Below are 27,216 nucleotides of genomic sequence, written 5' to 3' on the forward strand. Positions count from 1 at the left end.
TTTAACAAGTACTGTATTTTTCGGACCATAGGGCGCACCAGATTATAAGGCGCAATAAAGTGGTCAAATTATGATTTTTTTTCCTACATTTAAAATACTTCCTTGTGGTCTACATAACCATACTTGCCAACCTTGAGACCTCCGATATCGGGAGGTGGGGGGTGGGGGCGGGGCGTGGTCGGGGGTGGGGCGGGGGTGTGGTTGGGGCGGGGGCGTGGTTGGGGCGGGGGCGTGGTTAAGAGGGGAATATATTTCAGCTAGAATTCACCAACTCAAGTATTTCATACATATATATATATATATATATATATATATATATATATATATATATATATATATATATATATATATATATATATATATATATATATATATATATATATATATATATATATGTATGAAATACTTGACTTTCAGTGAATTCTATATATATATATATATATATATATATATATATATATATATATATATATATATATATATATATATATATATATATATATATATATATATATATATATATATATATATATATATATATATATATACCGTATTTCCTTGAATTGGCACCGGGAATATAGTATTCGCCTGCCTAGAATTACAGCCGGGTCCAACTCGTTTCGCAAAATAATTAGCGCATGCTTGGCACTTCCGCCGGGTCAAATATGAGTCATTAAATGACTCCCGCCTCCTGGTGGTAGAGGGCGCTAGTGATCCTTTTGCGACTACCAGTACTGCAGGAGACAGGTACTGCAGAAGAAGACAACAAGCAGCAAGCATGAGCAGCAATTGTTTGCTTGCACTTTTAACATGGAGGATTACATATCTAAAATAAAACAGTTTTCTAAACTGGACTTTCAATCGAAGCAGGAGGTAATAATTAAAGGAATATCTCCAGAGACTTTTAAAATTGAAGAAAGATAAGAAAGACTGCCTTTGATCAGAAGCAGCTGCACATGGACCCATTTACAAGTAAAGGTAAGATCATAATAACGTTTTTTTTTATTAAATGTGCTTTTCATGATAATGTATGCGCCGGAGTGAGAAGAGGTTTTAAAATAATTAGCGCATGCTTGCCCATTCCGCATGGTTTTGGTAACCGCAGGAGTGAGAAGAGGTTTTAAATTAATTAGCGCCCCTGCGGCTATTCAAGGAAATATGGTATATATATATATATATATGTATATATTTTATTATACATATAAATAAAATAAATACTTGAATGTCAGTGTTCTGGAGGCTATCCAGTAAATGGCAGTATTGTCCTGTTTAAGAGTGTCACAACATTGCTGTTTACGGCAGACGAACTGCTTTACGGTAGACTAAACGTGACTGCTGTTGTTGTGTGTTGTTACCGCGCTGGGAGGACGTTAATGAAACTGCCTAACAATAAACCCACATTAAGAAACCAAGAACTCGCCCTCGATCATTCTACAGTTATGACGTCATTGGGCAGGCAAGCTGTTTATATTGTGGGAAAGCGGACGTGAGAACAGGCTGTCCCCACTCAGGTCCGCATTGAACTGGAGGGGGCGTGGCCGGCTGAATACCGGGAGTTTGTCGGGAGAAAATTTCTGCCGGGAGGTTATCGGGAGAGGCGCTGAATACCGGGAGTCTCCCGGTAAAAACGGGAGGGTTGGCAAGTATGACATAACATATAATGGTAGTTCTTTGGTCAAAATGTTGCATAGATTATGTTTAACAGACGCTTTCTGACCGTCTCTTCTGGATGTGCCGTTTTGTGGGCGCTCTTATTTACGTGCTTCCGATCCGACGGCACCTTCTCCCCGCCATCTTTGTTGTACTGGGAGTTTTTAAGCACTTCCATAGCGAGTCTACTGACAGATATAAGTTAGAACTTTACGCTACTTTGTATCAGAAATGGCAACAGCGGAGGATGAATGCCTCACAACAAGAGGATAGAGAAAAAGGAGGCGCTTACTGACTATTTTCAGGACATCAGCAGGAACCAATAGGTAGGAAAAGTTGCTTTTCATTAATAATACAAAATAAAACACCAGATAATGTCTCCTAATACGTACCATTTTGAGGTCCTTATACCAACACCATAATAATAGCCGTATGTTGAAGCACAGTACGTCTGACTACGGTAGCCGTAATGCTCCGACAATCCATCAAGTGGTGCGGCTTCGTAGCTTACCAAAGAAGCACCGTTGGGTCCTTGGGCAAGAAACTTTACCCACCTGCTCCCAGTGCCACCCACACTGGTTTAAATGTAACTTAGATATTGGGTTTCACTATGTAAAGCGCTTTGAGTCACTAGAGAAAAAGCGCTATATAAATATGATTCACTTCACTAAAACATTTTACTAGATTTTTGAGCGCCGTGTGTGTAATGTTCTATATTCTCAATGAAACTTCAAGCTTTTGGTGTTGCTTGCTTACGGGTACTTGCTTGCGTCATTTATTGAACAGGCGTCAGTCAACCTGCGGTCCACACGTATCTCTACTGGTCACACTTATCAATACACCATGTACCATATAAAATTGCCACAACCAGAATGAATACGTACATTAAGCACACCGGGTTATAAGGCCCTTTTAAGTGCACCTTACAGTCCGAAAAATACGGTATATTTTATGGCCACTGTAACATCATACACAGTTTGAACAGTAACACTGTTTGAATGTAGAAAAATAAAACACTGTACTTTAATCAACTGATTATTTGGCGTACGAGTAGATGGAGCAACAGTCTGAGAATCACTGCAATAAAAGAATTACAAACAACTAACAATATTGTACAACATTTACGATCTATCTCATTCCAGCTGCTTCTCAGTCAAACACACCGTCAGCAGCCTCTCCATTTTTTCGTGGATAAATGTCCGCGGTTTAGGATTATTTTAATGTCCTTATCGCAGTACTGTTTTTCCATTTATAGTAATGCACTGCAAAAAAAATTGGAGGCTCAGTTGCCAGAATTTTATTGTGAAGATAAAAGTGGGATTGTTTTTTTTATTTACAGTAATGCAATGTAAAACTATAAAAAAAAATAATCTGGAAGCTCAGTTGCCAAAATGTTACCATGAAAATAAAAATAACATTGTTGTTACATTTACAGTAAAGCACCGCAATGCAAAGTCCATCGAATTTTTTTGTCGATAAAAACCGGCAGCCCAGTTGGCAGAATTTTACTGTGAAAATAAAATTGGTGCCATTTTTCAATTAACGGTAATGCATTGCGGAATAAATAAAAGTCAGTAGATTTCACGGTAAAATAGTGAGGGCTCATTTGCGAGAACGTTATCATAAAAATAAAAGTGGTACCGTTTTCCCACTGTAAAAACGACCACAGTACATTTTACTGTCAAAAACCGGAAGCTCGGTCCCCAGAATGTTACCGGAAAAATAACAGTGGTACCATTTTTCCGTTTACAGTAATGCACTGTAAAATAAAAAAATAAAAAGCCAGTTGACTTTTCCCGTAAAAGTGGCACCGTTTTTTAATTTGCAGTAATGCACTGTAAAAATTACTGTAGATTTTGCGGTAAAACAAAAAATGTATGCTACGTTGCCAGAACTTTACTGTAATTTTTATTTTCTTATTCGCAGTAATTTGGTGTAAAAAAAAACAAAAAACACTGTCAACTTTTCAGTAACATTCCGGTGACAGAGCTGACATTTTTTGTTGTTTTTTTACCGTAAAATCTACAAATGTATTTTTTACAACATGCGCCCATGCCCAAGAAACAGCTTGTTTCCCCAAAAACCCGCAAGTTGAGAAACAGTTTGACCCTGGAACTCGGGATGCGTACTGAATTCTGTACTTCTATAGACCTAATTCCGTCGGTACTACCGTAAAAACAAACGGTGACATATTTCGATATCTTCGCTGCACATGACGTCACGTCCGGTTGCAGACGATGCTAATTTACATTGGATTTGCAATAGAAATGCTACTATTAGCATTAGCAATTTTAACACCTCTAAATTTGGTAATGGACACTACAACTACGATAAATGTTCAAATCAAACAGCTGGTGTGTAATGGGTACTATACTTAGAGTACAAATACTTTGTAGGGCGCAACATAACACATTTGACTTATACAGTGTCGCATTGCAAACGAGACTCAAATGTAATAATATATAACACAAAATGGCGGCGCATTGAAATGCAGCAGCTTGAAGACGCTCTTGGGAGTGTAGAGCGATTTGGCAAAAAACACCCGTCATTTCTGTCAATTTCATGGCTGGCTCAAAGCGTGAACACTCTGTGGTCACATACGACCGACAGACAATTCTGGATGTGGATGGATCGGGTCGTTATAGACTGAAAGATGCATGTACGGTGGACCTCCTCGCTAGCATGCGAATACTTCGCGGGCTACATCGAGCGGCCTTTGTAGCAGCGGAGTCAAGTACCAGCGGGGACCGACAATGGAGGCGACGTAAGCGGTGTGAGCGGAAACAGAAGCGGGGATGCCGAGCGGGGCTAACAACAAAGGCTAATCACCAAAGAAGCGTGGAGTGTCCGGGTAAGAAGTCATTTAAACTAGAACTAGCCGGCGCCAAGCTGGATAATCCCTGCACACATAGCAATTCTCTTAGAATAAAACACAACTCACATAATGTTTTTTCTTTTGTGACTGTGTCAGAGGCAGTCACACATTGTACTGAGGTGGCTAACTATGATGCGTTCAGTTTATCGCAGCATCAAGCAAACAATCTGAAAATTCCTGTCGTATCAATTCCTAGGTATGGTCGAAACTATTTAAAGTGCACTACGCATAATAAACGCAACATTATTAATATTGCTACTTCGGATAATTTCAACAAACAATCCTCAAAACAGCCCACTACCTATAATATGGGCTTTTTAAACATAAGATCATTATCTTCCAAAACGTTATTAGTTAATGAGGTCATTAGAGACAACAAACTTGACGTCGTTGGTCTCGCCGAGACCTGGCTCAAACCAGACGATTTTTTTGCGCTAAATGAGGCATCTCCTCCTAACTATACAAATGCACATGTTGCCCGTCCTCTTAAAAGGGGAGGGGGTGTCGCACTAATATACAATGAAAACTATAATTTTACACCTAACCTAAATAATAAATATAACTCGTTTGAGGTGCTCATTATGAGGTTTGTCACACCGCTGCCTCTCCACCTGGCTGTTATCTACCGCCCCCCTGGGCCCTATTCGGACTTCATCAGTGAATTCTCAGAGTTTGTTGCTGATCTAGTGACGCACGCCGACAATATAATCATAATGGGGGACTTTAATATCCATATGAATACCCCATCGGACCCTCCATGCGTGGCGCTCCAGACTATAATTGAGAGCTGTGGTCTTACACAAATAATAAATGAACCCACGCATCGCAACGGTAATACGATAGATCTAGTGCTTGTCAGGGGTGTCACCACCTCTAAAGTTACGATACTCCCGTACACTAAAGTAAACCGATCATTACCTTATAAAATTCGAAGTTCTGACTCATTGTCAACAAACTAATAATAATAATAATAACTACTATAGCAGCCGCAACATTAATGCTGCCACAACGACGACTCTTATTGACCTACTGCCTTCGGTAATGGCACCATTCCCAAATTATGTGGGCTCTATTGATAACCTCACTAACAACTTTAACGACGCCCTGCGCGACACCATTGATAGTGTAGCACCGCTAAAGCTAAAAAGGGCCCCTAAAAGGCATACCCCATGGTTTACAGAAGAAACTAAAGCCCAGAAATGATCATGTAGAAAGCTGGAACGCAAATGGCGTGCGACTAAACTTGAGGTTTTCCATCAAGCATGGAGTGATAGTTTAATAACTTATAAACGCATGCTTACCTCAGCTAAAGCTAAATATTACTCAAATCTCATCCACCCACATATGCGGTCCTCTCCAAGGTTTCTCATAGTCATTCACATTGACGTCCCACTGGGGTGAGTTTTCCTTGCCCGTATGTGGGCTCTGTACCGAGGATGTCGTTGTGGCTTGTACAGCCCTTTGAGACACTTGTGATTTAGGGCTATATAAATAAACATTGATTGATTGATTGATTGATAACAACTGGACAGCACAGTTATCAAAATTAGCACATTTTTAAATGTTGCATTCGAAAATAAAGTTGTATCATCAAACAATTAAAAAAATTGGTACAGTTGGATCCTGTTATCAATTGCCGTATCGGTTCAAATGTGAACGGTACCCATCCCTACCTGGAACAGATTGTTTTCATGCATAATGTCATCCTATATGGGACAATTATAATGACTTTAGAGCAGGGGTGTCCAAAGTGCGGCCTGGGGGTCTTTTTCTCTCCCTAGCTCATTTTTCATTAGCCTTCAAAATATTGCAAGAATAAAATGTATTCATTATTACTGAGATTTGTCATTAGATATTACACTAATTTGCTTTGTCACATTTGAGGCAAAAGTTGAGCATATATTTCCCCACCGTACATCCGATTGGTTTTAGCGTCTTTAATAATGTTTGTCTCCATTATGGATCCATTGTGCAAAGTCTCTTGCAAGTCAGGGTGATGTATTAATTATAATTTCCTTGCATTCTTTTGAGACTACTTTTCTCTTATTGTACTGTACCTCGTGACTCGGGTGGGGAAAACATCGGAGGTGCCTGCAAAATCCGCCTCTCCTGCCTGGAAACGGTAGAAGCATACTCAGAATTCAAAATATTCCTCAAATGGCACAGCATGCACACACACACACACACACGCACACGCACACGCACACGCGCACACACACACACACACACACACACACACACACACACACACACACACACACACACACACAAAACATGAGTGAAGAGATGGAGCAATGTGACTCACTCTGGTGTGAAAGCAGAACACAGTAGTGGGAGGATGACATCACAGCACAGCACCCTGCAGAGCGGGAAAAAAGGGCCTCGTTCCAGTATGCACAGAAAGGGCCACATACACACATGTTGTATACCATCAAAAGTTTGCATCCACTTGTAAAGAACATAATGTCATGGCTGTCTTGAGTTTCCAATACTTTCTACAACTGGCCACAACATCTAGCAATATGTTTGGAGGAGAAAATGTGAGGCCTTTAATGATTAATCCCAGGAACACCAAAACTACCGTCAAGCATGGTGGTGGTAGTATTATGCTCTGGGCCTGTTTTGCTGCCAATGGAACTGGTGCTTTACAGAGAGTAAATGGGACAATGAAAATGGAGGATTACCTCCAAATTCTTCAGGACAACCTAAAATCATCCGCCCGGAGGTTGGGTATTGGGCGCAGTTGGGTGTTCCAACAGGACAATGACCCCAAACACACGTCAGAAGTGGTAAAGGAATGGCTAAATCAGGCTACAATTAAGGTTTTATAATGGCCTTCCCAAAGTCCTGACTTAAACGTGTGGACAAAGCTGAAGAAACAAGTCCATGTCAGAAAACCAACACATTTAGCTGAACTGCAGCAATTTTGTCAAGAGGAGTGGTCAAACATTCAACCAGAAGCTTGTGGATGGCTACCAAAAGCGCCTTATTTCAGTGAAACTTGCCAAGGGACATGTAACCAAATATTAACATTGCTGTATGTATACTTTTGACCCAGCAGATTTGGTCACATTTTCAGTAGACCCATAATAAATTCATAAACAAACCAAATTTCATGAATGTTTTTTTGTGACCAACAAGTATGTGCTCCAATCACTCCATCACAAAAAAATAAGAGTTGTACAAACCCCGTTTCCATTTGAGTTGGGGAATTGTGTTAGATGTAAATATAAACGGAATACAATGATTTGCAAATCATTTTCAACCCATATTCAGTTGAATATGCTACAAAGACAACATATTTGATTTTCAAACTGATAAACATTTTTTTTTTTGCAAATAATCATTAACTTTAGAATTTGATGCCAGCAACACGTGACAAAGAAGTTGGGAAAGGTGGCAATAAATACAGATAAAGTTGAGGAATGCTCATCAAACACTTATTTGGAACATCCCACTTGTTTGTTCCATTTGTTTGTGCTGCACTTTTTTTTTTATTGTCTAACAAGAATATTTTTGTAAGTTATTCACTTTTTATGGAACTATTTAAGAACCATATTTCATAAAAACTAGAAAACTATAATAGTTAGACCAAAGTCTTTTGCAGCACAAACAAATGGAACAAGGTTGGGCATATTTGGACATAGTTGGAACGTAGTTATGATTAACAACATGTTAATTATACATGATTACCATACAACATTATTACCTCGAAAACTGTAACGGCACAAATGAAAATGTTTGCAGCATAAAACTAAGCACAAACAAATGGAACAAGTTTTGGGAATATTTTGACATAGTTAGGGGTCTGGTCATGCTTATTAACATAAAGGTGTTATTGACGTGTAATAAACATCAATAACTGTAATAGCAAATATTTTTGCAGCACAAATGGATTTAACAAGTTTGGGGAGATTTGGACATGGTGTGGGGGAGGGGGGGGCAACTTCAGACAGATACATTACCTGTAGCTTGTGTGCTATTGTGTGCTTAGCTGTCGTGTAGCTGCTAGCTCCTAGTAGGATATAGCCTGCCATGTTCCCTCTCTTGTACATGACTTGACTAAAATACAAGAAAAAAACAACCTTGTGCGCTGACTGCTTGTATCGGAGATTTTACCTGCAAGTCGATATCATCCAATACTTGTTTTTCTGCTGATATCGGACCAATATCTAATATCAATATCGGATCAGGGCACGACGAATAAAATTAAAATTGCAGCAAATTTCCAAAGACGCTAGAGCAGTGGTTTTCAAACCTATTTCAAAAAGTACCACACCAGAAAACACTCGTCTCTTAAAGTACAACCATAATGGCCAACATTGAAAAAGTAGCATAGTAGGCTTAAGAACTCATTAAAAACAAGGCAGAGGTTTTATTTAACGAGTACATCTAATATTTTTGGCCACTGTAACATTACACACACTGTGTTTGAATAGAAGAAAATAAAACACTGTACTTTAATCAAGTGATTCTTTGGCGTACCACTAGATGGAGCCCGCGTACCACTGGTGGTACACGTGCCACAGTTTGAAAATCACTGCACTAGTGCAAAAGTCTCCAACAGGGGGTCCGCGGCCCCTTAAGGGTGACATTTTTGCTTGATTAGACTTTAAAAAAAAAAAAAGTTTTAATTTTCCCCACAAATTTAAATGTCTTTAAATCAGCGTTTCTCAATGTGTGAGGCATACCCCACTGGTGGGGAATAGAGACTTGACAGGTGGGGCGTGAGGAACTGGAGGAAATTTCACTTAAAATGTGTTTTTTTATATTCTTAGATATTTTTTTTTTACTATGCTTTCATTTTCTATACACACTGTAAATCACTTTGTGATTCTGTCTGTGAAATCCGCTTTATAAATAAATGTAAATTACTTATTTTTCCTTTAGGCTTTAAATTTCTAGGTAGGAGCGAAAGTTTGACAGACATAGCAACAGTAACTAATGGGGGCGGGGCTAAGCGGAACAAACGTTCGCGCGGATGGGTAGCAGGCTAAGAGTGGCAGTGTCAAGCCTGCAACCCCGATTTGAAAAGCTGTGCAGTGCAAAACAGGCTCATTGCAGTCACTAATGCTGGAGTACTGTAAAACTCATGTTCACTTGCCCTGTCTTGTCAAATGCATAGCTCCTCCTTTTTTTTTTGCAAAGATTGCAAAGTGGCACTTTTATTTGATTTATTATTGAACTTGATGCAAGTTATTTGATTTATTATTGAACTTGATGCAAGTTATAACACTTTTATTTTATTTATTATTAAACTTGATGCAAGTTATAACACTTTTATTTGATTTATTATTGAACTTGATGCAAGTTATAACACTTTTTTTGATTTATTATTGAACTTGATGCAAGTTATAACACTTTTGTTTTATTTATTATTGAACTTGGTGCAAGTTATAACACTTTTTTTGATTTATTATTGAACTTGATGCAAGTTATAACACTTTTGTTTTATTTATTATTGAACTTGGTGCAAGTTACTATATGTATTATTGAACTTGATGCAAGTTATACCACAGCTGCACAATTATTTTATTTATTATTGAACTTGATGTTATTTTATGTTATTGAGTTTGAATGTATACAACTTGATGTTACTTGATGTTCAATAAATTTGAAAATGTTAAGCTTGGCATTAGCGTTCTGTTGGGGCGATGGGGGCAGGTGGGGCTTGAAAACTCCCCCTTGTCCAAAGTGGGGGATGACAAAAAAAGTTTGAGAACCTCTGCTTTAAATACACACCGACATTCCAACACACTGTAGTGTAGTTTAGAAATGGCAGCCAATATGAATATTTATAACATATTCGTGGGATCTTTTAGGATAGCTGGCGATCATACTTGCCAACCCTCCCGATTTTCCCGGGAGACTCCCGAATTTCAGTGCCCCTCCCAAAAATCTCCCCAATTACTCCCGATTTCCACCCGGACAACAATATTGGGGGCGTGCCTTAAAGACACTGCCTTTAATGTCCTCTCTCACCTGCAACTTTCACCCCTTAACAGCCGCATGCTGTCCAGGCGTCCGCTTTTCCTCCATATAAACAGCGTACTGGCCAAGTCACATAATAATGTAGCGTTGGACGGGTTTAACAACGATCTTTACTCGAAGATGTCAAGATATGCTGACACGATGTATGATCTTTAAACTGGTTTAATGATAACGCAAGGCATAATTGGTCAACAGCCATACAGGTCACACTGAGGGTGGCCGTATAAACAACTTTAACACTGTTACAAATATGCGCCACACTGTGAACCCACAACAAACAAGAATGACAAACACATTTCGGGAGAACATCCGCACCGTTACACAACATAAACACAACGGAACAAATACCCAGAATCCCTTGCAGCACTAACTCTTCCGTAACGCTACGACAACATCTACGGCTTTTGGAGCTCAGTGCACAACTGCACACACAACAAGAAGGAGACGAACAGAAGAACGAAGAAGAGACATGGCGACGACGAGTAAAAAGAAGAAATACGCTTGCAAGTTCCAAAATGATTGGAAAAAAGAATTTCAATTCATCCAGAAAAGCTCGAAGGGGAAGGGGTATGCTGCCTGCACCTCAACCCCCCCCCCCCCCCCCCCCCCATCTCCCAAATTCGAAGGTCTCAAGGTTGGCAAGTATGCTGGCGATTAGCACTCTAGTTGTCACAGAGTGATTAGTGGACCGGACCTAGCTAGCAGTTAGCGTACTAGTAGCCAGTTAGCGATTAGTGACAACTTCCAGGCTTATGGACACACCTTGCTAGCAAACTTAGCATTCACATAACTAAGGGGTTCCTCAAGGCACCCCTTTAAGTCCTCCCCTTTTTTGGCAGTCACAATTTGTTTCTCTAACGTGACCAATGCAACTAAGGAGCAGTCCGTCGTCACTTCTTTACTTATACTAGTGGTGTTCCTCAGGCTCCGTCTTAGGTCCTCTCTTTTTCATCATTTGGCCCATTCAACTGCCGGCCCGCGATTTCAGGTCGAAGAACTCGTCAGAGGAGGAAAAAAAAAAAAGGAATTTAGAAATATGAGCAATATTGCTTTCTGGAAATGTGGCCCCCTAGAAGAATGTAGTGTGGTATCACTGCGATACAGTGTGTTGTGTAAGGAGCCCCCTCCCAGTGACAGAACATTCTCCCGCTGAGCCGGTCTAATGCCATGGAGGAGAAGGCGGCGAGATTAGAGCTTGATCTGCAAGACAAGTTGCTGATGCGGTGATTCACCACCAGAAGCAGATTGTGGGTTTTTTTTGGCAGATTTGGGAGCAGCTTTTTTTCTTTTTTTTTGTCTAAACTGACACACAAGATTTTCTTTGGGAGCACACATTCAAATGGTATTTGTCTGCCGTCCTGATTAGCACAAAGCACGCTCATCAGCGGATTCTTTTGTCTCTCTGCGTGACAAAATCCGCCTCCGAATGTAACCAAAGCAGAAAACAGACGCTGGTTTTCCAGCGTATACACACACGGCTGTTTTACTTCCGATCGGAGCCGTGACTATTGGCCATGACTGATATCAATCCGATATCACAATACATAATACAATTGATTATCTACACAATGGTAGGTATTAAAAAAAACAACAGAACCTTATGGTAGATTAACATGTCTTTAAGTTGAAGTGGAGTGGTAATTGTTTTTGGGAACGCTCAGTGGTCACAACAATTCATGCAGTTAAGCTCAGGGCGCAGTAAGTTGAATGATGCAGACACGTTTGTTACTGGATATTTTCTGATATTTTTATTAGGGGTGCACAAAACAGTTGATTCGCATCCCAATTGTGATTCCTAATTCTCTTGATTTTAAATATATTCAAATTAAAAAATATATTTTGTTATTATTATTATTATTAATTAGAATACACTTTTTAAATACATTTTTAGGCCATCTTCATGCAACTAAAAATAGCTTTTCTAACTTGTAAAGTGTTTTGAAAAAGTTTCATTACAATTATTATACCAAATAATGCATTGCGTGAATCATTTTGAATCAAGAATTGATTCTGAATCCAATCTTCACCCGAGGAAACGGATCGAATCGTCCACAAAGATTCACAACCGTAGTTTTTAATCTTTAAATATAATGCAAATATAATAATTTGATACGTGTTTGAATTGACAAATGTTCTGTTTTAAACTGCAACATTGCTCAATTAAGGACACTTATTGAGAATGTGTAGCTTGTAGGGCTGTGAACCTTTGGGCACCTCTCGATTCGATTTGATTCTTGGGGTTAACGATTCGATTCAGACTCGAATCACGATTCAAAACAACTCAGCTTTCAAAATCAATACTTTTGTCTTTTTTTTGTCCTGTCCAGCTTCTCAGGCAAATCATATAGTAGATGTAGATGCCCATATTGGCTGTGCAGTTTAAAAAAGAGAGGTGTGGGATACTTCTCTTGTTGCCTTATTTGTATTTGACTTTATTAAATGGATTTATATTATTATTTGGTGCAGTCGGGCCAGAGCAGGAGGGGATAGAAAGAGAAAAAAAGGAAGACAGAGGGGGAATTGTGGGGACAAGAGGGGGATAAGACAGAGGGACAACAACAACAACAACAAACACAACAATAACAACAACAACATCAGCAAATAGGATATGTACAAATATGATGGTAAAAGTGATAGCAAAGAAGCAGTTAGTGAAATAATTAATAATACAGAAATGACAATGAGCATTATTACACTACAAATGGAGCAATACAAATACCAATAGAAATAGCACTATTGATAATGAATAATAACAATAATTACCTCTATTATCAACAATACAGTTGTTCAAATGCAACAATGCATATACGTAATGATAACTTGAAATACAAAAGAAAGCAGACAAATGGAGGGGAAGAAGGAGAAGCCAACTATATTAACCTTGTAGATTGTTATAGTAACAATAGGTTAAGCTTTGTCAGTGTGCCATGTGTTCCCCAGTTTCCCCTAGGGCAACAACGTTAATATATGTTTGATGACACGTGATTATATGCATGAGTGTATGTGTATATGTACTTGTATATGTACAGTATGTATATATATATATATATATATACATATGTATATATATATATATATATATACACATATACATATATATATATATATATATATATATATATATATATATATATATATATATATATATATATATATATATATATATATCTGTTTGTACATTGAATGTATATGTACAGTATGTATATACTGTATATATATATATATATATATATATATATATATATATATATATATATATATATATATATATATATATATATATATATATATATATATATATATATATATATATATATACAATACATTCTAATTTTTTCAATATGGGATCAGAACACCCCAAGTAAAATGTATTTGTGTTTGCCTGTGAGACCATGATGCGGCGTGCCTTTCCGCAATCAGCAGCATGCACTCTGACAAAAAGGAGGCAGTGAATGACAGAAACACAAAACAGGTTAGTCTTTTGCCGTACCATTTTAACCCGGATATGTACATAACATTCTGGAAGAATGAAACAGTCATTTGGGGTCAAAATATTTAGACATGCAAACCAGCAGGTGGCGCCCAAACAACTTCTCCCCAAGCGTGTCGGAACTTTTCTTCCTGTCGCTCACACATGCACCAAAACATGACTTGAAAGTTGCACAAATTAGCAAACAACGCAAGAGGCGTAATCATGTTAATTTAAAAATAATAGCGACAAATGAAGCTGACTCCAGCTAAGAAATATGATGTTATTTATGTTTTTATTGCATATTCCTATTTATCTCCGTTACATCTGAAATTCAATACAGGGTTTTTGTCTTTGAAATATTTCTAAATAAAATAGTTTTAAAAAAGAAGGGTCGTCTTATATTCACGGTCAAAAGATTGAAACAGGCAAACCAGCAGGTGGCGCCAAACGACTTCTCTTGAAGCCAGTCAGAGCTTTTCTTCCTGTCACTCACACACCACACAAAAAGGACCCAAAGGTTGTTAGTGATACTGCCAATTTTTAGATATTAGCGATCATGAAGCCGAGTCATCAACGAACCGCCGAGCAGCAAAGAAATATGATATTTTTATTGCGTAAACCTATCTATGTTCCAGTTTTACTGACCTCAAAAACAGGCATTTTGTCAGGAAATACATTTTTCCAAAAAAAGTTTTAGAAAAAGGAGTGTGCGTCTTATATTGGGGGTCAATAGATTTGAACATGCAAGCCAGCAGGTGGCGCCAAATTACTTCTCCCCAGGCGAGTCAGAGCTTTTCTTCCTGGCACTCACACGCAGCACAAAAAAACACTTACAGGTTGTGCAACGTAAGAAAGATAATAATGCTAATTTTGAAATAATAGCCATCAATGAAGCTGGGACACACCAAAACACTAATATATAATTATTACATTTAATATTTTGACCATAATTAAATCATACCAATGTAATTTAGTTAAATAAAATACATATTGCTATTATTATTACTTTATTGTTTTTGTGGTGATAAATAAAGCAGAAAACTAAAGAAGCAATGGGATAAATACATAATCACACTCAGTATGGTTTGTGAAATAAATAAATCAGGGGAAAGAAATCAATAAATACAATCAACATGTGATACAAATACAAAGGACAAAATAAATAACTAAACACATAATTAAAGTAAATATTTTTAGATACATACCAATTAATAAAATTAGTTTAGTAAAAGTTATTATTAATAATATTAATGATAACGATATATTGTTTGTAATATATAAAGTCGTAAACTGATAATTTAATCACACATTTTTGCTGATACAAATAAAACACATCTAAAAATACATAAACCACGAATAATCGTATTTCACTCAATACTTTTTGTTATAGATATTTAATTAAATTATTTGACTAATTATTATTACCATTAATTATATTAAAATCATGTTTATGAACAATAATAATATTAATAATTATTAAATATTATAATAATAATTTAGTTGTAATAAATACAGCAGCAAACTAAATAAATTACAATTCTAGTGATATAAATAAATAAATACTTGAACTCTTAGTATTATTATCATTATTATTATTAATGTTACTAATCATTCATTCGTTTTATTTTTCAGTTATTTATTTATTTCAGGCAATGACATAAAAAAGTACAAAGTTGACAACACATAATAATATAAATGAATATAGTGCAAAAGGTAATGTATAGTATGTAATGCATGATTGTCCAGTTTTGCCTATCATAATAATATTTTAGTTAATATAGCTACAGCAGGAAACTAAACAAATAATTACACCCAACTTACATGAACCAAACCAATCATTAAAATAGAAACAATTATGAACAAAAACATTTTGTGAAATGATTAAAGCATTAACTAAAAATGTTAAAAATAAATAACTGGAAAAAAACATACAATTACATACAATATAGTTTGTGGATTAAATAAAAGTAGAAAATACATAGATTTCGGTGCAAAATAAATGACATACAGAATATTTCATGGAATAAACAAATCAGAACGTAAACTTAGAATTACACTCAATACTTTGGATAAAAATGGCGTTGAAAAACATAAATCATAAATCATTACACTGAATAATTTTTTGGAACTAAGAAATGTAGTCATAAATAATCATTGATCAGTGTGTTTTGTGAAAAATTAAGTAAATAAAGTAAATGAATGAATAGAGGAAGTTGAAATAATCTGTTAGAGGCTCAAACGGTTTTAGTTTAAACGGTCACACAAGTGTAAAAATAAGTAAAGCCCTGTTAATATGAAGTTGTCAAAACACTCTCGCTCTTGGCCATACACATGTTGGCGTCTTTAAGCGTGCATCATTCCGCAACGTTGTGGTCTTGGCTGTCAAAGGCATGTGACGGATTAAAGGGGCTGCCATCTATTCTTGCATAAATAAGGAGCTGCAGCGAGCAAGGGGACGCTGGCTATCAAGTAGTATTAAATAGTGCACTCAATGTACTCGCTTACCTTCCACGCTGCTGTGTGGACACGCGTGGGTGACGTGTGTGCGTGTGTGTGTGTCACCCAGCCTTGGTGCGAGATAGCAGAGCTGTCATATCAGCGCCTCATGCATATTCATCACTATGCTAATGTCACGCAGAGAGCTGCAAGGAGTTGACAGCATGAAGCACTCCGAAGAGGTGACGTACAAAAACTCTGCAGATTTTGATTTTTTTTTTCAAAGAGAGAAAATGCCCCCTGACAACTACAGTATAGTTACGCATTAATACATATTTTTATTTTTTTTTCATTAATTTGGTTGAAATAGACAAACTTATCCAGGAAGTGACCAACACACATTTAGTCTTGAACATTCATCAGGTATTGCGTAACGTTCAACTGAGTTACGTCCTCAGAAGGACACTTGCGTGTTTTGGCTGCCATCTGGCGGTCAAACTAGGGAGCTACATTCATTATGCTTGAACCCAAAGATGAAAAACAATTGCATATAAGGTGTAATATTTATTAAATATGAAAAACAATTGCATACATGATGTAACAATTATTAAACATTATTGTTGTTATATATTATATATAATATATATATCTACACACAGTATATACATATTTACATACATATATGTATACACACATATATATACATACATGTATATGCACACACACTTATATATATACATACATGTATATGCACACACACACACATATATATATATATACATATATACACATATATATAAATATACACACACACACACATATAAATATATATATATTGCCCGTATGTGGGCTCTGTACCGAGGATGTCGTTGTGGCTTGTACAGCCCTTTGAGACACTTGTGATTTAGGGCTATATAAATAAACATTGATTGATATATATACACGTATATACAAACACACACACACAAACATACATACATACATACATACATACATACATACATACATACATACATACATACATACATACATACATACATACATACATACATACATACATACATACATACATACATACATACATACATACATACATACATACATACATATATATATATATATATATATATATATATATATATATATATATATATATATATATATATACGTATACATATATATATATGTATACATATACATATATATAATATATATATATATATATATATATATATATGTATAATATATTTATATTATTCACATGTGAAAAAAGCTGTATAGTATTTATTAGATGGATAGTACTTTATTGATTCCTTCAGGAGAGTTCCCTAAGGAAAATTAAAAATGTATTGTCTATTGTGAGCGAACTGTGGTGCTGAATTTCCCCCAGGGATCAATAAAGTACTTTCTATTCTATTCTATATATATATATATATATATATATATATATATATATATATATATATATATATATATATATATATATATATATATATATATATATATATATATATATATACATACTGTACATATACATTCACTGTACAGACATACATATATACATACTGTACAAACATACATATACACATACATATATATATATACAGTATATATATATATATATATATATATATATATATATATATATATATATATATATATATATATATATACAAACACATATAAATGATTAAAAACAAAAAAGTCATATAATAAAATCAATAAATATATATATATAACTTGTCCAGGGTGTACCCCGCCTTCCGCCCGTGTGCAGTGTTGTCTGTCTATCTGTGTTGGCCCTGTGATGAGGTGGCGACTTGTCCAGGGTGTACCCCGCCTACCGCCCGAATGCAGCTGAGATAGGCTCCAGCACCCCCCGCGACCCCGAAAGGGACAAGCGGTAGGAAATGGATGGATGGATGGATGGATTGATATTGATTGACAAGTCATATTTATTTTGTTTTGTTTCTTTTCATACATTTCTCGGTTGGCATAGCGGCCGTGCCAGCAACTTGAGGATTCCAGGTTTGATTCCTTTCCGCCATTCTAGTCACTTCCGTTGTGTCCTTGGGCAAGACACTTTACCCACCAGCTCCCAGTACCACTCACATTGGTTTAAATGATGCTTAAAAATGTAGATAATGGGTTCCACAAAATAAAGCGCTTTGAGTCTCTGGAGAAAAAAGCGCTATATAAACTTCACTTTTTCATTGAATTTTTTGTTATTTTACTTTACTCTCACACATTTATATATTAACATTTTGGCTCTTGTTTTTATTTTTTTTATTTTTTTAACATTTATTTTTTTTATTTATGTTTTTTTTCTACAGTCCCTTCCTAATCTCCCCACCCCCGCATTACAAAGTAAATGTAAGATACAATATAAATATAGCGTAGGATATAACATTTAATTAAAAAAACATAACAAATAAACACCCTTGAACCAAGTTTTAAATATGCAAGTATTTACTCCAAACATGTGACAAGAATAATATGCTGCATTCTGCTTGTTGAATGTCATATATTTACACAAATACCAGTAAAGGAGGAAGAATTTTTTGTTGTTGTTGTTAAATAACATTATACAGTATGACTCGGACACCACACACACACACACGCACACGCGCGCACACACGCAAGTTAGCTTTCAAAGAATAAGAAAAGGATGCAGAAAAAGTTGATGTCGTTCGGTCTCCAAGAGGCATCTCTGGTTGAATAATTGAAATTACAGCCAAATGATTTTTAACTTCACTGAAGTTGCAATAAAAAAATTAAAAAGTATCCGGTGAAAAATGCTCACTTGTCTCCAGGAGTTGTCCTCATTACATTAAATTAAGTCTGTGATAAAGTCAGCTTTATTGTTATTTTGTACTATTAAATTAAATATATACATTAGGGGTGTACAAAAAATTGACTAATATTCATCCCGATTCTAAATATAAATAAATGTAAGATTTTAAAAAAAAGTTTTTTAAATGTTCTTAAAAAGGGATTTAAAAACAAAATGTTTTCGTTGATAATTTTCAAAAAAACGATTTTTTTAATAAGAATTTTAATGTTATTTAAAAAAATAAAATAAAAATAAATACAAAATAAAAATTTGGGCCATCTCCATGCAACCAAAATCAGATGTTTTAACCTGTAACCTGTTTTTAAAACTTTTCATTATGATAATCCTACCAAATCTTACAATGCGAGAATCAGTTTGAATCGAGAATCGTGTTTAATCGAGAAACGACTCTGAATCGAATCGGATCAATCCAAAGATTCACACCCCTAATATATACGTATATACAATGTTATGCCATAATTAAGCTATCTAAGTAAATTATAAGGGGGACAAATGACAATGTTGTGAAACATCTTCTCACAATGACATTTAGCACCCTCTTGTGGTCCTTTTTCGGGAATTACATCAAGGAAGCATGTACTTACTGAAAAATGATGATGGACTGTAAGCATAATGTTGATTTTGTCTGATGAAGGGGGGAGGGAATGAAATGTGAAATTTGTAGACGCTCCCTCGACTGTCCAGCGACTAGTAGGAAAGCTTTCTGAAGTGGAGGATATAAAAGGCAGGGATTAAGCGAGAATAAACATTCAGTCCCTGCTCCGGCAGACTACCTTTTGCCGTTTGCGTCCTCGTCCTCATGCAAAAAGACAAAATTGTCCTCTCCTGTTTAACACCAGCAGCCTTTAGTGTGCTCGGAGGACACGCGCTCGCACAGTCCCTCCTCCTCCTCCAGAGCAGTCAAGTTCAGCTCGTCGCTCAAAGACATCCGCAGAAGATCCAGGTCCTTCTTGTTGGCCGCCAGCACCTGCTCTGCCAGCCGGGTAAAAGCCTACAAAAAATAAATAAAAGAGAAATGGCGTCCCCTTTTTGAAGTGTTGTCATTGTGCAAGGCCTCACCTCTGTTATGTTCCTGCTGGTGAAGGCACTTGTCTCGAAGAAGTCCATTCCGTAAGCTCTGGCCAGCTGCGGGAGAGAAACACAGGTGAGACCTTAAAAAAGGAAACATGAGAGGACAAAAGACGTCACCTTGACTCCTTGCTCTGTGGCCACCTGCCTCTTGTCCGCCTCGTCCGCCTTGTTTCCCACCAGGATCTTCTGGACCTTGTCTGGAGCGTACTGGGAGTCCCCACATATCAACAAGTGTTAGGTCACGTTAAAGCACCTTTTTACACCAGCAACTATTCAACATGGCCGAAAAGGAGTAGGAAGAAGCAGAGCTGATTTAAGTAAACAACAATTACTGTACTGACATTTTCCAGAAAAGAGGGGGCCATTTTTATATTTTATTTTGTAAAAAAAAAAAAAAGATATATATATATAAAATGCTAAAAACAGACGTAATATATTTTTTAAAACACTAAAATATTTGTCTCACCTTTGTGTTATAGATGAAAAAGCATACTATTATTTTTAAGTATCATGATTTCTGCTTTTTCTCATTACTTTACTTTTTTTAATGCTTTTTTCATTTGTTGGATTTTATTTCGACAATATGCCGCAGGCCAACAAGTATCGGGCTGTGGTCCTTTGGAAAATGACAAAAAGAGAAGAAAAAAGAAAAAAAATAGGAAAGTGAAAATAATTTGATAGAAGGGCGGGAAGTAAATAACTAATTAAATATATGAAGAGAAAGATTTATTAAAATAAATACAGAACAAATATTAAATACGTTCACCATAGAACAATAAAAGTAATCCATCATTAAATATATATTATACATCAAATTAAATAAATACATAAACACATTTTACAATTAAATACATCATGGATAGATACAATTGAAATGAATACAAATAAAACACAAGAAACAATAAATTAATGAAACAATTAATGATTAATTAAATAAATCGCAAATAAAAAAACACATTAAGATAATAATTAAATAGATGGGAAAAATAAAATACACATTGAAACACAAATTAGTAAACGATATATAAATTGGAGTGATACATAATTTATTAAATATCAATCAATTTTTATTTATATAGCCCTAAATCACAAGTGTCTCAAAGGGCTGCACAAGCCACAACGACATCCTCGGTACAGAGCCCACATAAAAAACATGAGTAGACTAAAGATGAATAAATAAATTAGTGCTATCAAATGATTAGTCACACTTTTGAATTTGTATGATTACAAATCACAGGTTATACTTGCTTGCATAATTTAACTTAGAAGAAGAGCCCAATATTTGAACAAAAATGCAATTTTACCAAGGGCTGCATACTGTATATGGGGGGCCATTTTGATATTTTATTTTGAAAAAAAAAAAAAAAAAAAGAAGCTAAAAAGAGACCATATATTATTTTTTTTCAAAACCAAAACATTTGTGTCAGCTTTGTGTTATAGATGAAAAAGCATATTATTAGCTATTAGAATTAACATTTCTGTTTTTTCTCATTACATTACGTTTTTTTAATCTATTTTTCTTACATTTTTACTTGTTTTATTTTGACAATATACTGCGGTCATACAAAACTCGAGCTGCGGGCCACAAATGGCCCCCGGGCCACATTTTGGACCCCCCCAGGACTACAGCATGTGTGGTATCGTACTCATCACTCGTTTCAAGCAGTTGAAGGAATCCTTTGTTTACTCAGCATTGTTATACATTTGCATATATTAGTGGGACAAGCGGTAGAAAATGGATGGGTGGATGGATGTAATGGGAGGGAAAAAAAGGCTTGAATTTAAAGATCGATTAAAAGAAAAAAGTAATGTGGTGATTTGACCTTTGACCTTATGAAACCCTGATATCTTGTGTTTGACCTTCTTCTTCCAAACAAACAAACAGTCTTCAGGGTTATACTATTCTATTTCTGTCTGCTGCTCACCTCGTCCACGTCGCTGGCCCACTTCATGATGTGCTGGAAGGAGCGCTCGCTCGTGATGTCGTAGACCAGGAAGATTCCCTACAGAGTGACGGAAAGGGAGTTCTCCGTTTTAATCAAAGAGACCATCGCGTCACGCGCGGCGTAATGAACGGTGTATCGCTGGCCGGAGGGTGCGCGCTGGAAAAGGAACACGATCCTCCAATTTCATTATCGCTTTCCAGTAAAGAGAACATTCAATTCCGGTTGGAGCTTATGTGCCGCCTGCAGGCACACACACACACACACACGCACACACGCACACACGCACACACAATGAACATCAAGGCTTCTCTATACTCGCTTTACATTTTTAACGAGCTCCTCAGCTGTGGGTCGGAAAGCCTTGAATGGAAAGTCCTTTACGGCGCCAGTGTGAGCATCGTCTCATCAACCCTATCTCAGTTGTAGTAGACAACTAAGCAGTAGACAACCGTAGTGTATCCGACCTGGCATCCCCAGTTTACGGTTTGTTTAAGGCAGGGGTGTCAAACTCATTTTAGATCAGGGGCCACATGGAGAAAAATCTACTCCCAAGTGGGCCAGACTGGTAAAATCACGGCACGATAACTTAAAAATAAAGACAACTTCAGATTGTTTTCTTTGTTTAAAAAAAGAACAAGCACATTCTGGATAATGTTGTTGTTTTTTTACACTTACATGTTGCGGTTAATAGTGTTCTATCTTTATTTATTATTAATCATATTTATTTTTATATTGTTTTTATATTTATTTATTTTTTGTTTTTATTCAGTCATTGGTGGAGCTAAGGATAATATTTGAATATTGTTTTTAATATTGTTTTTAATATTGTTGTGCAGCACTTTGGAAACATTTTTGTTGTTTAAATGTGCTATATAAATAAAGTGGATTGGATTGGATTATTTGTCGTTATTTATACTTTCTGAATAAATGATGTGATAATGTTCATCAGTCAACTCATTGGTGTTAATTTTCAATCTATCAAGATAAAAAAATAATATCAAAATCAAATTACAGGATGTTATTTATGTGGTTTGCTCATTTTCCTCAACTGGTGCACTAACATGTGGTTGATTTTTTTTTTTTTTACATATGTAGCATAATCTACAGATACAAAGAATTGCTATTGTGACATCTAGTGGACACATTTAGAACAGCATTTTCTTTCATTCAAAAATTTCCGCTCATTTTTATACTTAGTAAACTCATCCCGCGGGCCGGATAAAACCTGTTCGGGGGCCTGATCCGGCCCCGCGGGCCGTACGTTTGACACGCTTGGTTTAAGGTATCCAAACAGTAAGGACTGCTCACCTGTGCTCGCCTGTAGTACTGCTTGGTGATGGTCTGGTAGCGTTCCTGGCCTGCAGTGTCCCTGAAGAAAACAACAACCATCAATACAAAATCACGCACAAATTATGACACACAATTTAGACCTGGGGTGTCAGTGAAAAATGAAAGCATGCAGGGGCCATTTTGATATTTTTCATTTTCAAAACCAATACAATATATATCTATTTTTAACATTTGGGGCTCCCCTCAAGTTTGGTCCCAGTCATACATTTTTTTAAATAAGACAAATATTAAAAAAAAAAAAATTATTATTCAATGCTTAAATCTCAAGATCAACTTCAGATCTACAGTATCTGTCAATACAAAGTAGGGCTGCAACAACTAATCGATTAAATCGATTATAAAAATAGTTGGCGATTAATTTAGTCATCGATTCGTTGGATCTATGCTATGCGCATGCGCAGAAGCAATTTTTATTTTTTATTTTTATTTTTTATAAACCTTTATTTATAAACTGCAACATGTACAAACAGCTGAAAAACAATAATCAAAATAAGTATGGTGCCAGTATGCTGTTTTTCCCCCAATAAAATACTGGAAAGGATAGAAATGTAGTTTGTATCTTTTATCCGATTATTAATCGATCAATCGAAGTAATAATCGACAGATTAATCGATTATCAAATTAATCGTTAGTTGCAGCCCTAATACAAAGTTGTTGTTGTTGTTTTTTTACATGTTTTATGCCCTTTTTGTAAAATAAACCCCACAAAGTAGGCAATATTTCCCCCCCCAAAGATTCAAAGTGTTTGGGGCGCGTCAAACCGGTAGGCGACCACCGGAAAGAACAAAGGACACGGTGGAGAGACTATGTGTCCCAGCTGGCCTGGGAATGCCTCAGGATCCCCCGGGAAGAGCTGGACGAAATAACTAGGGAGAGGGAAGTCTGGGCTTCTCTGCTTAGGCTGCTTCCCCCGCGACCCAACCTCGGGCAAAGCGGAAGAATATTTGATGTGAAGTAATTGGACCCTTAAATAGGTAAATAATTCATCATAACATTAATTTGAGCAATGACAGATTTTTTTTTACAATCCCACTAAAATTCTTGGGGATCCAAAAGGGCCCTACTCATAAAACTGTTCAAAATAACTGATACATTTGTGATTTACTTTCAACGCTTTAATTTCAAGATCACTGGTTCTTAAACTTTTTTCCACCAAGTACCACCTCATAGTAGGCCTAAGTATTCATTAAAAACAAGTGATTCTTTGGCGTACCACTAGATGGAGCCCGTGTGTCACTTGCGGTACATGTGCCACAGTTTGAGAATCACTCCTCTAGATCAACTTCAGATCTATCCATCGATTATGAGTTTTTATTTATTTTTCATGTTTTTTTTTTGTTTTATGCCCTTTTAGTCAAATAAAACCAATTTTTTATATATAGCAAACACACAAAAAATCCATTTACATTCAAATCGCAATTATTATTCATCCTGATTTTAAATCGATTCATAATTTTCAAAAATCGATTTAAGAAAATAAAAATAAAAATAAAAAAATAAAAAAATTATAAATACATTATAATTACTATACCAATTATTACATTGCAAGAATTGTTTTGACTCGAGAATTGTGTTGAACTGAGAATCGATTCTGAATCAAATTTTCGCCCCCAGGAATCAGAATAGAATCGGAATCGAATCGTTAGGTGCCCAAAGATTCACACTCCTAATAGATAACTAATTTTATGCATACAGTACTCAGATCAACTGGGGATTTTTTAATGGTAAAATAAAATAAAATGAAAAACACAGCTTGCTATTTTTATTTAGGACGAAAGGTTGATTGAGAGATTCAAGCAAAAAAAAAAAATGTTTTATTCACTTCTAACAACCACAGGACTTTTTCGTCCTGGAGCTACCGGTACTTAACTGGGTTAAAATTATTTTGAACTGTATTGTTAGCGATCACAAGTATTAACTGTATTATTCATAGTGAAGTGCTATTGCAGTTTAACATTATCAACACAATATTTAAACTAGTTCCTTTTTCTTTTTATTACATACAAATGTTTGATCAAAACCTAGTCAATAATACACAATAAATAAACAAAAACAAAAACTACTATCTGCTACTCTTTTAAATCCTGTTTTTCCCCTTGACGTCCTCCTGTGTCCAAGGAATTATTTTGTAAACAATAACAAAAACAAAGAAAAAAATATTTTGAGAAAATAAACATCTCTGCCTTATCACTGTGGTATCGACTCCAATCATTAAAGGATCGATCCACATGTCATGTGCTGACTGTGACAATGCTGACACACCAACAGTCGTTATATTATCCTCTCTCTAACTCTTATTAACTTAGCGGTTAGCTTGCTCTCGGTGTGTAACATGTATAGCTACATCCCCCAGTGATAATGATACGTGACAATAATACTTAAGACACTAAGAAATGCAGTTTATTTTCTATAATAGGGGTGATTATTATTAGCTTGGGTGAGCGGCTCCACACTGTGTATGGAGACACAATATTAGCTGCTAGCCACCTGTCAATCAGGGACTAACAACAAATAAGGAATTAATCGTCAGTGTCCGATTTCACACAAAAAATGATCCCTCGTTGATACAAATACAAAATTGTCCATTCATCCAGAGTGAGGTCAGAGTTTATTGATGTTGGGGTTAAGGTCAGGGATCCTCAGCAATAGACATGCTCTGTTGTCCATTTTAAACAAAGCTGTTAAGTTGTCAATTATTAAGTGAAGTGAAGTGAAGTATATTTATATAGCGCTTTTCTCTAGTGACTCAAAGCGCTTTACATGGTGAAACTCAATATCTAAGTTACATTTAAACCAGTGTGGGTGGCACTGGGAGCAGGTGGGTAAAGTGTCTTGCCCAAGGACACAACGGCAGTGACTAAGATGGCGGGAGCGGGAATCGAACCTGCAACCCTCAAGTTGCTGGAACCGAGCTATGCCGCCCCACAGGTTAAGACAGGGCCTTTAAAAGAGCAGCCGTTTGTGTCCTTTCTTTATCGGCCTGTGGCACATTCTAGAAAATACAGTAACTCCAAAAATATACACTACCGTTCAAAAGTTTGGGGTCACCCAAACAATTTTGTGGAATAGCCTTCATTTCTAAGAACAAGAATAGACTGTCCAGTTTCAGATGAAAGTTGTCTTTTTCTGGCCATTTTGAGCGTTTAATTGACCCCACAAATGTGATGCTCCAGAAACTCAATCTGCTCAAAGGAAGGTCAGTTTTGTAGCTTCTGTAACGAGCTAAACTGTTTTCAGATGTGTGAACATGATGGCACAAGGGTTTTCTAATCATCAATTAGCCTTCTGAGCCAATGAGCAAACACATTGTACCATTAGAACACTGGAGTGATAGTTGCTGGAAATGGGCCTCTATACACCTATGTAGATATTGCACCAAAAACCAGACATTTGCAGCTAGAATAGTCATTTACCACATTAGCAATGTATAGAGTGTATTTCTTTAAAGTTAAGACTAGTTTAAAGTTATCTTCATTGAAAAGTACAGTGCCTTTCCTTCAAAAATAAGGACATTTCAATGTGACCCCAAACTTTTGAACGGTAGTGTAAATATCACATCTATAATTTTTCA

At 36.2% G+C, this 27,216-nt stretch overlaps 1 protein-coding gene across 3 annotated transcripts in view; it reads right to left on the reverse strand.

The window, feature by feature from the left end:
* Positions 1-6,429: 6,429 nt before the first annotated feature.
* The window catches only part of rab15 (RAB15, member RAS oncogene family), a 44,997-nt gene continuing 24,210 nt past the window's right edge, over positions 6,430-27,216 (reverse strand). The window contains exons 4-11 of one of the 3 annotated variants that reach the window (XR_009824212.1): positions 23,604-23,664; positions 22,275-22,352; positions 20,467-20,556; positions 20,338-20,403; positions 20,052-20,269; positions 19,863-19,981; positions 6,831-6,884; positions 6,430-6,638 (exon numbers count right to left, since the gene is read on the reverse strand). Coding sequence is in view for 1 of the 3 variants with exons in the window: in XM_062034428.1 (XP_061890412.1) it covers positions 20,108-20,269; positions 20,338-20,403; positions 20,467-20,556; positions 22,275-22,352; positions 23,604-23,664 (457 nt within the window). In the remaining 2 variants the exon portion in view is untranslated. Of the gene's footprint in view, positions 6,639-6,830; positions 6,885-18,089; positions 20,270-20,337; positions 20,404-20,466; positions 20,557-22,274; positions 22,353-23,603; positions 23,665-27,216 lie in introns of those variants that run through there. The other 2 variants (XR_009824211.1, XM_062034428.1) reach the window with 2 other exon arrangements.

This window comes from Entelurus aequoreus, linkage group LG23 (genome assembly GCF_033978785.1).
Source record: "Entelurus aequoreus isolate RoL-2023_Sb linkage group LG23, RoL_Eaeq_v1.1, whole genome shotgun sequence".
Taxonomy (NCBI): domain Eukaryota; kingdom Metazoa; phylum Chordata; class Actinopteri; order Syngnathiformes; family Syngnathidae; genus Entelurus; species Entelurus aequoreus.